Source organism: Telopea speciosissima, chromosome 9 (genome assembly GCF_018873765.1).
Source record: "Telopea speciosissima isolate NSW1024214 ecotype Mountain lineage chromosome 9, Tspe_v1, whole genome shotgun sequence".
Taxonomy (NCBI): Eukaryota; Viridiplantae; Streptophyta; class Magnoliopsida; order Proteales; family Proteaceae; genus Telopea; species Telopea speciosissima.
Genome location: NC_057924.1, coordinates 49,335,027 through 49,352,614, shown reverse-complemented (window position 1 = coordinate 49,352,614; position 17,588 = coordinate 49,335,027). Strand labels below are relative to the sequence as shown.

Below are 17,588 nucleotides of genomic sequence, written 5' to 3'. Positions count from 1 at the left end.
TGGAAGACCATCGATGTGTATTCATCGTTGGGTCACACACACACATTGAAGGCCTGCAACCCAAGCTTCTTCTCCAATTAGAAAAGTTCCCTTTCGCCTTCGTTGTGTTTTCCTTTTCCTTTATATCAATCTTATTTGTTTGCGCTCACAAGGTTCGGTCTTCTGGGTACTGCTCTCTCTGTATTCCTCTTGATATTGTTGCCGTTGTTGATTCTTAAGAAGGGAAAATGATTTTTGTTGTTGTTATTTTAGTGCTGATTTGAGCTCATTTCTGAACCAAAGTTGCATCAATTTTGGAACTAGATTGTGATTTTGTATACTCATTAGCTTTTGAAAATTTTGTTCACTTTTTTTTGTAGGAATTGCTTCGATTGAGAATCGAAACAGTGGTTGAATGATCTTTAACTGATAAAAGAACGAATTGAGTTCATTCACGATACTTGACTGGAGGTGTTGACTGAAGCGTCGCTTGTTGCGGGGAAAAGAGAAGAGGGAAGGAGAAGGGAATAATGTGTATTTAGTGGAAGAGGAGTTGTAGAATAAGAGGTTCTACAATGGGTTTTAAGCCTCTGCTTTGGTATTGCCGGCCTGTTGAAAATGGGATTTGGGCGACTTTGGTGGAGAGTGCATTTGGGGCGTATACGCCCTGTGGAATTGATAGTATGGTGATTTGTATCTCTCATTTGATACTTCTGGGTTTATGCATTTATCGAACATGTCGGATCAAGAAGGATTTTACGGTTAAGAGGTTCTGTTTGAAGTCAAATTACTACAATTATTTGTTGGGGCTGTTGACTGCTTATTGTACTGCACAGCCTTTGTACAGGTTGGTCATAGGAATTTCAATTCTGAATCTTGATGGACAGACCGGCCTTGCTCCCTTTGAGGTGGGTATACTTCCATTTCTGTTCTTGATACTACTTTTAAATTGCATCATGCTTTAAATATGTGCGACTTACAGAACATAATTCAAAATTTTTAATCATTATGTTAATTTTAACTCCTTGTTTTTGTGAATTATTTGACAACCAAGCTTCTTTTCTCTGGTACGATGAACGTGCATCTGCTCTTTTTAGCTGTCCTAAAAGCATTTGCAATTTTGAATAGTTTCTTAGAGGTTAACGATGTATAACAGACTTCACATGATAATCCTTTGTGGTCAGGAAGATGTTTCGTTAGTAGATAAATAGTATTAGATCAAGATCTTCCTCCACTTGCATCCAAAAAAGAAAGAAATCCTCTAATCTTTGTGGAAAATTTAAACCACTGGAATGCTTTGGTTTCCTCATTTGATGGGGGGGGGGGGGTTGCATAATGACATCAATTATAGAATACCCACTATAATACAGCTGATAGGTAAGCTTCCAGTATATTGTTCAGCATACGAGAGGCTAATTTGCCCTACAAATCTTAAATTGTTTTTGTGGCTACGTAACCAATTCGATTTTTATCTACATGATCATTTTCTTCTCTGCTACAGGTTGTTTCTCTTCTCGTTGAGGCTCTTGCTTGGTGCTCCATGTTGGTCATGATTTTTGTAGAAACTAAAACTTACATCTGTGAGTTTCGGTGGTACATTCGATTCGGAGTCATTTATGTTTTGGTGGGGGAGGCTGTTATGCTCAAACTTTTCCTGTCAGTCAAGGAGTACTTTTCGATGTGAGTAATCCTCTCACCTGGTAGATTCTTTCCCTAACTTACTGAATATGACTATCTCCACTTTAAAGCCATTGTTTTGTTCAATCGTTTTCTGTAATCCATTCGAATATGTTAGTGTTCATCTTCCTTTGTTATTTTTTTCCTAGTTCCCTGGTATTTTCTTTCTTTTCTTTTTCATTGTACTGTGGGAGCAACGTAATTGTAAAATTGTAGCATGCAAATTTTCAGACTTCTAGTTGTTTATCCTGCATATGAATACTTCCAAGGGCTTCTAGTTCATGCCTTTTTTTTTCTCTTTGGGTTCAATACTTCTATACTTGTCAATATGAATATATGGTAAGTAATAGATTACAAAAAATTCTTGGGTGGAAAAGTACCAGTATGATGGTCATTATAAGCAATTAAGCATTTTCAAAGAGAGGTTTTTTTTAAAAATCCCGAACATTCTCTAGGACCCAGGCTGGCCCTTCAAATTTTATTAAAATCAGCATCAATCAAATAGGATAAATACAAGGCGGGTGGGGGAACATTCCCGCCTTACCCCGACCTGAAAAGATGAACAAGCTAAAACACTCACTCAACCAAGGATCTCTCTCCCTGACAAAACCCAAAAGGCACCTACTGCTTTCTCAAGACTGGAAGACCTGAAACATCCTTGCGCAATATCCTCCTGAGATCCAACGGTAAATTAGAATCAGAAGTAAACAAAGAGTTAGTTGTCGATTCACATGCAAAATTTGCTAACCAGTCTGCTGCCCTGTTTCCTTCTCTAAAAGTAAAGGAAATCAATGGGCGAAGAGCATCAATCAAGGCCAATATCATTTTCAAAGAGATCTAAAATGGTGGATCACGGTCAAATGTTTTACTCCCATCCTGCTTATTCTAAGGATTTTTAAAGGGAAAGGTTGAGCTCATCTCAGTGAATGAGAGTTGGTGTGATTTCTTCGTTTGTGCTGATTAGTGACCCTTCATGTTATCCTGGACTTGGGATGGTAGTTTGTTGCAATTGAAGGAATTACTTTCTGAAGGAGGAGAAAGTGAGAAACTAAGCTTCAGCTTACCTTGGGGCACTTGGATTTGAAGTCTTTATTTGGATGGCAATCTTGGACAAATATTGATATTCTACCATCTCATTCATTAAATGTTTGGATACCTGTTTGTCGACTATTTGGTATAGAAGTTGAAGTAGTGCAAGTAGAAGGAATGTCCACTATAAGGAGAGGTCTATCCCTAGAATTTGATTGAATTGTTTAATAATGCCATCTGGCTGTCTAGATCAGTGAATACCTCGTTTAGGTTAATGAACCAGATATTGGAACTTTACTGGGAAAGTATGTGTTTTAGTTTAGTGGACTAGTAGTATCCTGACTCATTCCTGTACTAAGAAGTTACATTTTAAGCACGTGAAGTGCTTATTGTCTTGAAGAGTTTGAAACTGTATCTGAATCTAAAGAAGTGAGACATTATTACCAATATCCTAGTGTGCCTTGGCTATGTGGCTGTGCCAATGGTATATGAGTGGAAGATAGTAAACTGAAGGCTGTGGAAGAATTGCCAAGCATCTGAAAAATGTCATTGACTAGTTTTTTGAATTTTTTTTGTTGACAAGAAGCACAGATTTTTGTATGTTTATCATTCTTAAAGGAACAGGAAATTTTGCCACCTCATCTTGTTCCTCTGGCAGCTGGCAGCATGATGGAAAAGGGGCGCTCCATAGATTCTTCCATGAATACCAAAAGTGATACTGCACCACGGTACATTATGCTTATGGAATTGAAAAGGTATAAAATTGATGATGCAAGATCTTTGACAGAATTGGTCTATCCCGATACAGTTATTGACTAACGAGAATTTAGTTAGATTTTGAATGCAGAGGTTCTAAGGATAGTTGATTGGATTGGAACGTAAGATTGAGGTTTGCATTGATAAGGTTTAAATGAAGGCTGTGACAATATCAGAGTATAAAACCAGTAATAAAAGAGATTGAAGAAGAAGAGAGAGAAGGCTGCTAGAGAGTCTATCAACAGATGGTTGTAGTCTCCCCTCCATATCATTATATAAGTTTCAGACTACACAGTTTCCTAATCAGACTAGGAAAGTAAATCAGCAACCTAATCTGGAGACTAAGTATTCTAAACTAATAAGGAAACAACTAAAGAGATAAGAAGGCGACACCTAAGCAACCTAAACACTGCCTCTGGGACACATCAACAATAATCCACGATAGAGGGACTCCCCCTATCGTGGTATACAATAACAGAACCAATATCCTACGGTTTAACATTCCCCCTCAAGAGGGAGCATACTGGTCACCCATGCCCAGCTTGGATTAGCCTTTCCAAAAAGCAGGACCAAATAGAGGCTTGGTAAACAAGTCACCAAGCTGATCCACAGGGGAGATGAATGGAGTAACAATCAGTTTCTTCATGACAACATCCCTCACAAAATGACATCAACTCCAATGTGTTTGGTTCACTCATGAAACATTGGGTTGCTGGGAATGTAGATAGTTGCTTGGTTATCGCAAAACATCTTCTTGGTTTAGTAACTGGGAAACCCAACTCTTAAAGTAAAGACCTCAACCACATCAACTCGGCTGCAGTATGAGCCATAGCTCGATACTCAACCTCAGCACTGCCTCTAGCCACAATTGTCTGCTTGTTGCTTCACCAAGTGACTAGATTTCCACCAATAAATGTATTATATCCTGTGGTCAATCTATGATAGCCATCAACACCAGCTTAGTCAGCATCAGAAAAACCTATCAGATTAATATTGTGATGAGGACGATAAATGAGCCCCTTTCTTGGAGCCCCCTTCACATACTTTAAAATACTACAAGCTGCCTCCTATTGAAACTGCTTTGGTGACTGCATGAATTGGTTATGACACCAACAACAAAGGAAATGTCCGGTTTGGTAACAATCAAGTAGATTAGCTTTCCTACAAGCCTTCTTTGAACTCGGCACCGTCACTTGCCCCAAACGTTTGATGTTGGTCTGTAGGAGTATCAACAGGCTTGGAGGTAAGTATGCCAGTCTCAGATAATAGGTCTAACACATACTTCCTCGGTGAAACTTCAATGCCAAGGAAATACCTGAGAGCACTTAGATCTTTCATCCGAAAATGCTAATGAAGATAACTTTTCACCTTTGAAATCCCAGAGGCACCGTCTCCAAAGATAATAATATCATCGACATAGGCAACCAATACAACCACCTTAGAGCCTTGTTGCCATACAAACATAGTGGTCAGAGTAATATTGTGAGAACCCACAACGAATAATAATAGAGCTGAACTTGTCAAACCAGGCTCCAAGTGACTGTTTCAATCCATATATTGCCTTGTGAAGTTTGCAAGTTGTCAGAATTCTCCCTTGAGCAACATATTAGAGAGGTTTCTCCATATAAACTTCCTCCTGTAGATCACCATACAAGAATGCATTTTTTATGTCCATCTAATACAAATGCCTGTCTAGATTCACAGCCAAAGATACTAGTATGCGAATAGAATTTAAACAGGCCACAAGAGAAAAAGTCTCAAAATAATTTACTCCATATCTGAGTATACCCCTTTGCCACCAATCGAGCCTTGAAGCGCTCAACAGGGCTATCTGGATTGTACTTGATAGTGTACACCCAACGACACTGCACAAGATCTTTACCTAGAGGCAAATCTACTAGAGTCCATGTCTGGCGGGATAGTAAAGCATCCATCTCTGTTTCCATAGTCACTTTCCAACCAAGATGAGACAGATCCTCATGATGATTTTTCGGAATAGAGTTAATAAACAAAGAAAACCAAGATGATGATATGGAGATGGAAGGTGAGAAATAGACACATAATTTTCTATGGGATAGGCAATCATGGATTTTTGAGTGCAAGAATGGGTACCTTTCCAAAGAGCAACTGGTAAGTCAGCGGGAACGTCAGTACCAGGATCAGACTATATGGTGAGCTAAGAGGGAACCGAACCTGATGATGGAGTCACTGTCTACGTGCACCGCTAATATACCTGTAGTGGAGGGACAATAGATATGGAACGTGCTTCAAATGGCATGAGCACAAGAATAGGAGCAACAGGACCAGTGTCGACAGGTGTTGTTGGTGGACAAGTGGAGGATGAGTAATACGAACCAAGGTTTTAGGTCTTGGTTTCGCCAGGCCACGAAACCGAGATATTGGCTAGATCATGTATTTTTTTCCCTAAACTCGATGGTAGGTTTCGGTGGCCATATGGCCAAGATAGGGGCTGAAACTTGACATTCCCCCTATTTTAGACCTTCTAAACACAGTGGAACCCTTAGTTTTTACAAATTCAAACCCAAAATGTTACTTTGACTATAGACCCTAAGTTCGTAGTCTCCAAGTTTAGATCATGTTTCTATGAAAAATATAGTGTTTGAGATTAATAGTTACCTTAGGTTCTTGAGATGCAGCTTGGAGGAGATTAGCAGCTTCAATCTTTAATGAATCAAGCCTTGATGAGGTGTTGGAGGTGTGATTTGCCAAAAGAAATGAAAAAATGACCCAAAGACGGAGTTTCCCCTTCATAGAGGTGAGACAGGTGAGAGCGAGTTGGGACCTCGTCGAGTTATGGTGTATTATGAGCTTTCTGGTTCTACCGAGTCGAACCGAAACGAGAAATAGCTCGAGATCTCTGTGAGATCTTGAACTATGATACGAACTATTCTAAAAAAATGTTAAATCAGCACTCACAAAATTTTTATGAGTAATAGGATCATAACATCGGTATCCCTTATGAGTTCTAGAATAACCAAGAAAAATGCATTTGACAGCCCGAGAAGATAACTTATTGTTAACAAAACAGGAATTTCGTGAATGGCTTGAATGATCAATGAGATCAGTCAAGCTCTCTATTTATAATAATAATAATAAAAGAGATTACAAAGGGAAACATTGTTCATGACACTGTTCACGACACTGTTCACGCGAACAGTGTCACAACCCAAATTACAATCCTACCCTTGTTCAAAAGTACATAAATAAAGCATAAATAAAAAACCAAAAATACCTTTATAATATCGGGTAACACATCTCAACACTCCCCCTCAAGTTGGGACATAGATATCACACATGCCCAACTTGACTAGACTAGGATAAAACAACTTCCCACTCAACCCTTTGGTGAAGACATCACCAGTGATCTCCGTACTTCACAAAAGGAATACAAATCTGCCCACTCTCTAACTTCTCCTTGATCAAGTGTCCACAATCTCCACATGTTTGGTACGGTCATGTCGACCGGATTGTGGGCAATGCTAATTGCTTTTGTTGTCACAGTACAACATCAGTGGATGAAAGGGTAGGTGAGCAGCGTATGGAACCCTTCCCATTAATAGGAGAAAGGGAACCATTAGCTACTCGAACACTGTCTTTGCCAAAAGATGGAGAATAAAGATGAAATACATGGGAGGAGCCGATCATGTGGTCGACGCACGAATCTATAATCCAAGGACTGATACAACCGATGCACACAGACTACATCGACGAGTACCGAGGCAAAATTAGAACCCGGAGGGAGTGAGGGACAGCAGGTGTAGATGCCGTAGTGGAGGCAGCGGAAGAGGCCTGTAGCATGCAACGGAAAGCTAGGAGCTCATCTTGAGTAAGCCCAATGTCAGATGAAGGGGCAGCAACAGCAGTAGTAGGAGAATTAGCCATATGAACCTTGGGCTTAAACTTCCCACGGGCTTTCTTTTCCTCAAAATCAGCAGGCTTCCAATGGAGCTTCCAGCATTGAGCCTTAGTATGATAGAGCCTGTTGCAGTGTTCACACTTGACAGGACCTTTAGGGACAGCAGTACCACCATCAGTAGTGGTAAGAGAAGGAGTACTGGAAGCAACTTGCAAGGCGGAGCGATCAACAATAGAGGAATGCAGCATAGCAGCCCGACGAGATTCCTCATTATGAACCAAGGCAAAGGCCTGCTCTAGAGATGGAAAAGGAGACTGCCCAAGTACTTGCACCCGAATAGGATCAAACTCCGTATTTAGTCCAGCCAAAAAATCATAGACACGTATTTTGTCAACGTGTTTGCGATAGGCAGCCAGATCAGTAGTAGTAGAGGGCTGATAGTCGGAGTAATGATCCAATTGCTGCCACATGTTCTTGAGGGCAGCATAGTATTTGGAGACAGAGAGCTCCTGTTGGGTAGTGGCATTAGCCTTCTTTCTAATCTCATAGACCTGTGCATCATTCCCCGTGCGGCCATAAGTCTCTTTGGCACCATTCCAGATAGTATGGGCAGTGTCCAGTAGAAGAAAATTGTCTGAGATATCCCCTTGCATAGAATGGATCAAGTAGGACATCACCATCGCATCATTCGATAACCACTTGTTGAGCTGAGAACCCTCTTCCACTGGTTTAGTTGTTGTCCCAAGAAGATGGCCAGTGAGGCCACGACCAGCTACTGTCAAATAGGTAGACCGAGACCACTTCAGGTAGTTAGAGCCATCAAGTTTGATTGGGGCAGCAAGGGGAAGAAAATCAGTCCGGGCTGGCCATCAATGCTAGAAGAGGCCGAAGAAGAATCTGAACCAGTCATTGCAAAGAAACCAACCTTCAATGAAGCAAGAAACAACCAAAAAATATCCAAAAAATTTTGGAATCGACCCCAATAGAAAAGGGTTGTATTGGAGCAAAAAATCTCAGATATGTAGGCTGGGAATGATGTCGAATGAAAGCAGCAAGGGTGCCAATCAGATGCAGCAGGAACCAGCAGCCCAACCCCAAGATCGATTAATATCAGGGTTTTTGAAAAAAAACCCAGAGAAGAGAGATCGATAAGGGGATGGGGTCTTCAACTAATCTGATGAAGTGAATAGGGGCTGAGAACAATATCAAATAAAGATCCCACAATAGAAGATGCAGCCGAAACAGATGTAGAGGCCTGATCTCCAAAAAAAATAGGAATCTTCAAATCGCAGACAGTGCTTCAGCTCCACTCGATCCAAAAAGGAGGCATAAAAAGGAGGTATATTGAGGCAGCAGCTAGATCATTACGATCACCTCAGTAGTGCTGCCCTAATGGGAGAAGAAGAACCAAAAGAAAGGAAGAAAGAAGAAGGGAAGAAGCTCGATGGAGGGAAGGAGAAAAAAATCGAAGGGGAGGGAGGTGGGTTTTGAAAACCTAGATCAGAGAGTATTTGGCTCTGATGCCATGTTAACAAAACAGGAATTTCGTGAATGGCTTGAATGATCAATGAGATCAGTCAAGCTCTCTATTTATAATAATAATAATAAAAGAGATTACAAAGGGAAATACTGTTCACGACACTATTCATGACACTGTTCACGTGAACAGTGTCACAACCCAAATTACAATCCTACCCTTGTTCAAAAGTACATAAATAAAAAACCAAAAATACCCTTATAATATCGGGTAACACATCTCAACACTTATCAATGTGAGGTTACAAGATATGGAGAAAACACACACAACCAAAGACACATGGTGGAACATTAAACAGAGAATCAGTGGGTTATAAAATAGAAAAAGGTATTTGGTTATCAAGAACCGAAGAAGGCATCCTGTTAATAAGAAAGCAAGCAATGAGAATAGCATCGCACCAAATATGTTTTGGGACATGCATATGCAGCATAAGGGACCGAGCAACTTCCAACAAATGCCTATTTTTACGTTCAGCCATCCCATTCTATTGAGGTGTATATGATCAGCTTGTTTGATGAATGATACTGTTAGGTAGACAAAAACCAGAAATCTCACGCTAAGTATGCTCGAGAGCATTATCAGATCGGAAAATTTTAATGGAAGCATCAAGTTGGATTAATAAATTCAGAACAATCTTTCAACACAATACCCAAGTCAAGTGGGAATGATCATCGACAAAACTGACAAAATAAGAAAATCTTAATCTACTACGGACTCGACAAGGGCCTCAAATGTCAGAATGAACTAAAGAAAATAAAGACAAACTCTTAAGACACACTACGAAAAGAAAATGACGAACGGTGATGTTTGCCCAGTTCACATTCTTCACATTCAAGGCAGGAGATGGACTTGCAACTTGGGACCATAAGCTGAAGCTTTGATAAAGATAAATGACCCAGACGAAGATGCCATTGAAGAGGTAGTAGTAGACGGTCCAATGCCATCCAATTAGTGAAGTCCAGTCTGCTCAAGCCATCCACCAATTGTCCTCCCTGTCTGAAGGTCCTGAAAGACTTAATAAGAAGGATAGAAAGTAACAACACAATAAGAAGGATAGAAAGTAACAACACAATTCAGTGTTTTAGTGAGTTGAGTAACAGATTAAAGACTTAACGGTAAAGGAGGAACATAAAGAATTGATGATAAGGTCATGGATGATGTAGGTGACACTGTACCACGACCTGTCACCATGGTGGAGGAACCATCAGCAAGAATGACTGGAGAAGAATTTTGAACTTTTGACAAAGAAGAAAATAGAGTGGACTTAGTAGTCATATGGGAGGAAGCACCAGAATCAATAATCCACGGAGTAGATGAGGTGGTGGTAAGAAGAGCTGAGTTACCTGAGTGTGCTATAGTGGTTGTAGAGGTGGAGTTGGATGACTCAAGCTGTTGGAGGTGCTTGAGAATTTGGTTGTAATCATCCCAAGGCACAGAAACAGTGGAAGAAGTCCTAGAAGCCAATGCAAGAGCTTTGTCACTCAGAATCACTCTCTCAGTAGCATTATCAGTCATGGCAGTGTTGACTAACTCATTGCCCAGTCCATAGTTGTCACGTCGTCACGGCGATCCAAGTCGGTGGAGGGGTATCATGTCGATATATCGACATGTCGCCCAACGCCATGGCGATCATATCGACATGTCGCCCAACGCCATGGCGATCATATCGACCATGTTTTATTTTTTATTTTCTCTATTTTTAATGTTATTTAGTATCATAGTTATCAAAGCGTCGCCATGGCGTCCAGGCTCCTTGGTCGCCTTGGACGCCTTGGGCGCCTTGCCACCATGGCGGTGTCGCCTTGAATTTTGCCCTTCTAAAACGCTGTGGTCGCTTTGCCGCCTTGATAACTATGTTTAGTATGCTATAATATATACCTTATAACATCAAAAATTAACATGAAAGTGTACTACTAATCTACTATGGTTTAATTCATGAAAGTGTAATATCCATTAGTGTATATGAAATCATGGATTATCAAATAATTGATAGCAATAGTCTTGCTGATAATAAAGTTGAAAAATCATGAGAGTTGAGATATGATTCATATGAAAGTGACTACAAAAGTAACAAAACAAAAAAACAATTACAAGAACGTAATTTATATTGAGTGAATAAAGCTAATAAACAAGCCATCTAAATTAAAAAAAAATGCTGATGTGAATATGTGTATTAGTCAATAGTGTATTAGTGTTTTATGTTTGATGTTTTTTTAATTTTTTTTATATTAAGGAAAAAGCATTAAAATAAAAAATGATTAAAAAAAATTATTGTTAAAAAATTAAGTTTTATAATTTGAAACAACCATGTCGCCCGATATGGCCATATGTCGTGGTATGGCGTCCATGGCGCCGCCATGGCGACGACATGGAGGCCATATCGGTCGATATTCTTACATCATCCATATCGGTGGTCGATATGCCCACTTCTCCAACGATATGACGCCATGGCATTGATATGGCGACGCCATGACAACTATGGCCCAGTCAGGTCGGCCATGCATAGCCCAACAAGTGTTAACAATGTGATTTGACTTCTCACATAACGTACATTGTCGAGAAGATCTGTCAAATTGCTGTCCACCTGTAGCGTGACCACCGGGTCCACGGCCACGACCTCTCCATTGGCCACAGTCTCTACTAGGGATACTAGAATCACGTCCTCGGATGGCAATAAAAGTTGAACCTACCTTATGAGAAGGAGAAGGATCAACTTTGGATGGAGTAGATGTGCACTGAAGATGGGAGAATGTCTCATTCAAGGAGGGCGCTGACTGGTAGTCAGGATGTAGATCGGCTAAAAATTTAGCAACATGAACTTCAACCCGCTGAAGCTTTAACTGCTCCAGATCAGTAGTAAGTGGTTGATGAACCTGAAGTTCTTCAATAATGCCCTTGTAACTGTTGAAGTATCTATTCAATGAATTGTCACCCTTTTCAAAATTAAATAATTTCTCTTAAAGCTGATGAGTCTGAGAAATATTTTTCTCCCGAGAGAAATTTTCCTTCAAATCATTCCAAACCCCCTTTCCAGTGGTATGAAACAATGATGTTAGCAGCAATGGTAGGATCAATACTATTCCACAAACATATCTTGAGTGTGGAATTCTCGCGCATCCAGTCTTTGTATGCTGTGAGAGAAGTAGAATCTTTAGAATCAACAGAGGGAGGATCATCAGTAAGATATTTCATCTTTCCTTTAGCATGAATGTAGACAAGGACTGCTTGAGACCATAACATGTAGTTAGATACACCATTCAACTTGATGTTGGTGATCTGTATGTGAACATTATCCACCGAAACCTTAGGATCAGCCATCATGGAAACTGGCAATAAAGGAACCAAAGCGAGCATTCAAACCCGGAACCAACAGCAGTAGAAACACAGTCAGGCAGTAATAGTGTCTTTAAACCATGGACTTGATACCCAAGTTGCAAAAATCAGAAGTGCAGCACCTGCTTCAACAGTCTAATAATGGAGCAATATCACCAAGAGGCAGTAGCAATGTGTAGTGCTGAGAACAGTAGCTGGCAGCTAGACACTCCAAAAACAGAGCACCACAAACACAGATATGGGTTATTTCAAGTTGCTGAGAATCAGTAAGTCAGAAAGACCTACAATTGAACTTGAAGAAGGTACTACGGTAGGGGAATAATTTCCCTAGAGCTTAGTCTGATCAGATGGCTAGATCAGAATTAATTTAAGAAACTAGAATTAATTTAAGAAACTATCGGTCTGATTTTTTATCTAAAAACAGAGCATCCGCAGGGAGAAGGATAAATCAGATTGCATAAGATCAAACCACTAGATGATCCCAATATGTCGATCGAGTGTACCTTATAATAAGAGCAATCAAGTCTCAAAAGTCAAAACCTTACTCCCATCAGTTGGCTGAACAGAAAGTAATTTCTGAACTCATAAACTTCAGAAACATTAGCCGCAGACTTCATAAACATGGATCTTGATGTCTGAAATCCAGTATCTTCATAACCAGCAGTACATAGGTAGCAAAATGCCCTAGTTTAATTCCATATCATCAATAACTAGGGCAATCTGCAGTAGATAGGTAGCATATGGTTGCTGCAACCAGGAACAGAGAATAGTCTGTGAATAGACTCTCAAAACAGATTTTGAATGAAAGGAATTACTAGTTGTATTGCTCTGATACCATGTGACAATATCAGAGTATAAAACCAATAATGAAAGAGATTGGAGAAGAAGATAGAGAAGGCTGCTAGAGAGTCTAACAACCGATGGTTGTAGTCTCCTCTCCATATCATTATATAAGTTTTAGACTACACAGTTTCAAAATCAGGCTAGGAAAGTAAATCGGTAACCTAATAAGGAAACAACTAAAGAGATAAGAAAGCAACACCTAAGTAACCTAAACACTGCCTCTGGGAGCCTGGGACACATCAACAATAATCCACGATAGTGGGACTCCCCCTATTGTGGTATACAATAACACAACCAATATCTTACAGTTTAACAAAAACAATATGGATTAATTTATATGGAATCAGCTAATTAGTTTTATGAAGATTCAATTCGTTTGCCATAAACAATGAATGATTGTTAGTGTAGGTTGGAGTTAAAAAAATCCATGATATTATATGCTGATAAACTAGAGAATGTAATTATGAAAGAGAAGAAGGTCAAATTTTGTTAGAATCAGCTACGGCAGACTAAGTATGTTTATGGGTTCTTCAAAGCATCTTATGATGCAGATAAGTCACATAATGGGCTTATTTATTGGAAATAAGCCTTGGGTGGGGTTATGTATACATTGGGCCTTTGATTCCATGTGTTCTCTTTGTAATGGGCCACTTTAATGGGCCTTAAATGTGGGTACAAGGGAGGCATACAGGATTAGGCTTAGTAGTAGTTTATTTTCATATTTCTTAGGTTTAAGAGTCCTTTCATATTTCTAGGTAGAAGTCTAATAGCCACTAGAGTATCTCCTAGTTTTTAATGTCTTTTTGAATTCCAAGGCAGCATTAAGTGCCTTCCATTATTCGTTATTCTTTGTTGGCTTAATAAAATCTAGGGGCTGGCCCGGGTCCCAGAGAAGTTCGGGTTAAAAAAAAAGAAAAGAAAAAAAAAGTGCCTTCCATTATCAGTTTTCAAAGTCTTGTTTGTAGTTCCTATGTCTTGGTGGGGGTAGTTTTCCATGTTTAGGAATTGTTGTCTATTTATGGGGAATTTCAAAGGGGTTTTGGAATTCTTAAGTCTTTTTAATGTTATCGTGTTGTACTCAAGATTTCTATCTCTATATAATGCAAGTCTTGATTGCTCTCAAAGGAAACCATGAATTGAAAAAAAAACAACTCTCTATGAGAATTTTGCTTGTGGGATCTCAAGTGGCTGTGGATCTCAACAAATACATCCAAAAGTGGATCTCCTTTGGTGGACCTAGGTGGACTCCTAAGGTGGGCTCTAGTGGATCTTTAGCAGCCAAAGCTACTTTTATTTTCTGTTTATCTTCTTTCTCTTAATTTCAACTTCATCTATCACCATCATCTCCATCATCTTCAACCTTCCATCAAACCACCTTAAACTCAAACAGTGGCTAGGTGACTCTTCATCTTCCCTAGCTTGCAACCCTTCTATCCCCCTTTGGTCCTACACAACCTGATCTTAATCTGGTTGTCCTCCAGAATCGATGCTACAAGAATCCCTCCCGGATTCTCCATCAATTTAGACCTTCAAGATAGAGGACAATTAACATCAAAGCTAAAACCCAGATTATAAACAAATTTTATTCATCAACCATGATAAAAGGAACCAATTACAATAGATTTTATATCTACCTCCCACACCTCACCCACACCCCCCCCCCCCCAAAAAAAAAAACAGAAGGAAAAAGGTTTTATTAGATTTCATGTGATTAGAGTGTCTCTGGAATCTGGTTTCATAGCTTACGTCAAACCTTAAATGAGAAATTTCGACACCATAACTAATCTCTGCCAATTTACATTGGAGTTGCAACAATATAATAACTGAAAAACATTTCTTGTGAGAGCAAAATAAACCAGTAAGAGTGTTATGACCCAATTACATTGTGTAGCCTCATGCAAACATTGTATTCAGGGTGAAATCATGGGTGTAGGTTCATTGGCACATGGGATCTCCTGCTTAACAAACAATTGAAATATTCATGCAGTATTACACCTAGGACATTTGGAGAAAGAACCTTATATTAGTGTGGGTGCTTATCAATATGAAGAAATAGGGATCTAATCTTTCTTATATATATATTTTTTCTTTTGATGCAGATCCGTGTTGTACTTGTACTGCAGTGAGGTTTTATGCCAGGTTGGTTTCTTTTATATTCTTTTGATCATTTGAATCTTTTGTTTAATCTGCCTGCTTTTTGTAATTCTGTCTTAATCTGTTTACATTTTCATGATTTTACTTTTTACTTGGCCTTTGGAGCTTATGTCTTAAATGTATAGTGCTCTGACTCACATAAAGGTGGCCAAGTTGGTATAAAATTTTGAGAGTAAATTACACGGACCTCCCCTGACCTAAGCCTTAAATACACAGACCTCCCCTGCGTTTCTGACAAATACCCAGACCACCCCTACTTTCCAACTTTATTACACACAGCCCCAGTGTCCGTTAGCGATTTAAGGTCAGGTAATGGCTTAATCTGATAATCTGAATTTTATTGACTATGCTACCCTTGAGGGGGTTGATGTTACCGTTTTGCCCCTTAATGAAGTTACTTTTTTGCCCTTATGTTTACCCTTGTTAGAACACCACCGCCCATTCTTTGGACCTTAAAGCTCTTTCACTGTTCCGGTGATTGGGATAAGCTCCTGGAAGCCATAGCGGATCGGGTTACTGGCCTAGTCGAGGTACACCTAGAGAGACTCCAAGTTAGCGATGTCGGCCTCGCTGCCCTCTCTAATTGCTCCAATCTGGTGATCTTGCACCTTGTAAAGACTCCTGAATGCACGAATGCGGGGCTTGTGTTGATCGCTGACCACTGCAAGCTCCTGAGGAAGCTTCCCATCGATGGATGGAAGACCAATAAGATAGGCAATGATGGCCTTATTGCTGCTAAATGCATCACATTGAAGAAGCTTTGCATCAAGGGCTGCCCTGTCTCCGACCATGGGATGGAAGCGCTCGCTGGTGGCTGCCCTAATCTAGTCAAGGTGAAGGTCAAGAAGTGCAGGGGAGTAACTTCTGAGGGTGCAAATAGGTTGAGGGCATGCCGGGGGTCAATGGCTGTCAATTTGGATACTGGCGAAATCGATCATCAGGATGCTAGTGCCAGCGACGGCAGGGCACAGGACAGCGGACTCGAGTTCCCTCCAGTAGTTAGCCACATCCCAGCTGTTGATAATCCATCTAGCAGTTCTGGTAGATCAGCATTGTTCAAGGGCAGGTTAGGCCTTTTTGCCGGGAGAATTTTATGGTCTGCTCGTCCCTTAAAACCATCTGCCTCAAGGGTGGGGCGGTGGTCGGAGGTTGCAGTGGTGAAACCGAAAGAAAGAAAGAAAGAAATGAAGAAGAAGAAGTGGTGGGTACCACTTTTTATATTAAAAAAACATAGTAAAGGGTTGCCGGTAATGAGTTTGAAGCAATAATAGTTGAGGGTAAAATTGTCAACTTATCTTTTTTTCTAACGCCGTTAGCATCCGGGAGTACAGGGTAATTGTCAGAAACGCAGGGGAGGTCCATGTATTTAAGGCTTAGGTCAGGGGAGATCCGTGTAATTTACTCAAATTTTTAATAAGAGTTGGCTAAGGCTGAGCTGGGCTAGTTATGTAGTATACAAATCAACGACAATTCACCTATTTCATTGATGTTTTCAGCATCGATTTTTATCTGTAATTTCGTAATGACACACGAGAATTATCCACTTATATTGTGTTCATTCTTTGTATGCAGGCTATTTTTGGGATCCTTTTGCTGTTTTATGTTCCTGATTTGGAGCCCTACCCGGGTTATACCCTTATCCAGACGGAGACTGTTGATGACACTGAGTATGAAGAGCTTCCTGGAGAGGAGCAGATTTGTCCTGAGAGGCATGTCAATTTCTTTTCCAGTAAGTAATTGATGCTTAATTATGCATTTCAAATGTCAAATGTCTTGAAGATTTAGTTGTCTGTTCACTTTGTTAGTAAGATATTGATTATTGTCTGCAAAGTGAAAATCTAAACTCATGTGAGCTAGACAGAGGATGGTCAACCAGTCATAAACAGCTAAATGTCATGCACTTCCAGGGTGTTTTAACATACAATTTGATTTATCTCACCAAGACAGAGGATGGTCAACCAGTCATAAACAGCAAATGTCATGCACTTCCAGGGTGTTTTAACCTACAATTTGATTTATCGTACTGTTGGCAGAATTGTGAGTTAGAAAGAGAGAATGAGAGAATGGAATGACTTATTTTCATTGATAGGTAAGCCCCTCTGTTTATAATAGAGGGGAAAGTTACAAAGGGACTGAAATAGGCGATGTGGGACTAAAACCCACATAGCCGACTTAAACTTAATAACTTAAGAATAAAACTACCCTAAAAGGACCAGACTACCCCCACGGTATTTTGGATTACATATTCCAACACTCCCCCTCAAGCTGGATTATACAAATAAGTAAAGAAAGAAGATCCAGCTTGAACTAAAGAAAAAAGAACTCCTAATAATGCTAACATTCCCCCTCAAGTTGGCGCATATAAGGTACTAATCCCCAACTTGAACAAAATGGGAAAAAACT

General features: G+C 39.9%; 1 protein-coding gene across 1 annotated transcript in view; it reads left to right on the top strand.

Annotated features, from left to right (window-relative positions):
* The first annotated feature begins 469 nt into the window (after window positions 1-469).
* The window catches only part of LOC122639868 (ABC transporter C family member 2-like), a 114,072-nt gene continuing 96,953 nt past the window's right edge, over window positions 470-17,588 (top strand). The window contains exons 1-4 of the mRNA XM_043832874.1: window positions 470-887; window positions 1,481-1,659; window positions 15,131-15,170; window positions 16,758-16,914. Coding sequence (XP_043688809.1) covers window positions 555-887; window positions 1,481-1,659; window positions 15,131-15,170; window positions 16,758-16,914 — 709 coding nt within the window. The 5' untranslated portion in view covers window positions 470-554. The remainder of the gene's footprint in view (window positions 888-1,480; window positions 1,660-15,130; window positions 15,171-16,757; window positions 16,915-17,588) is intronic.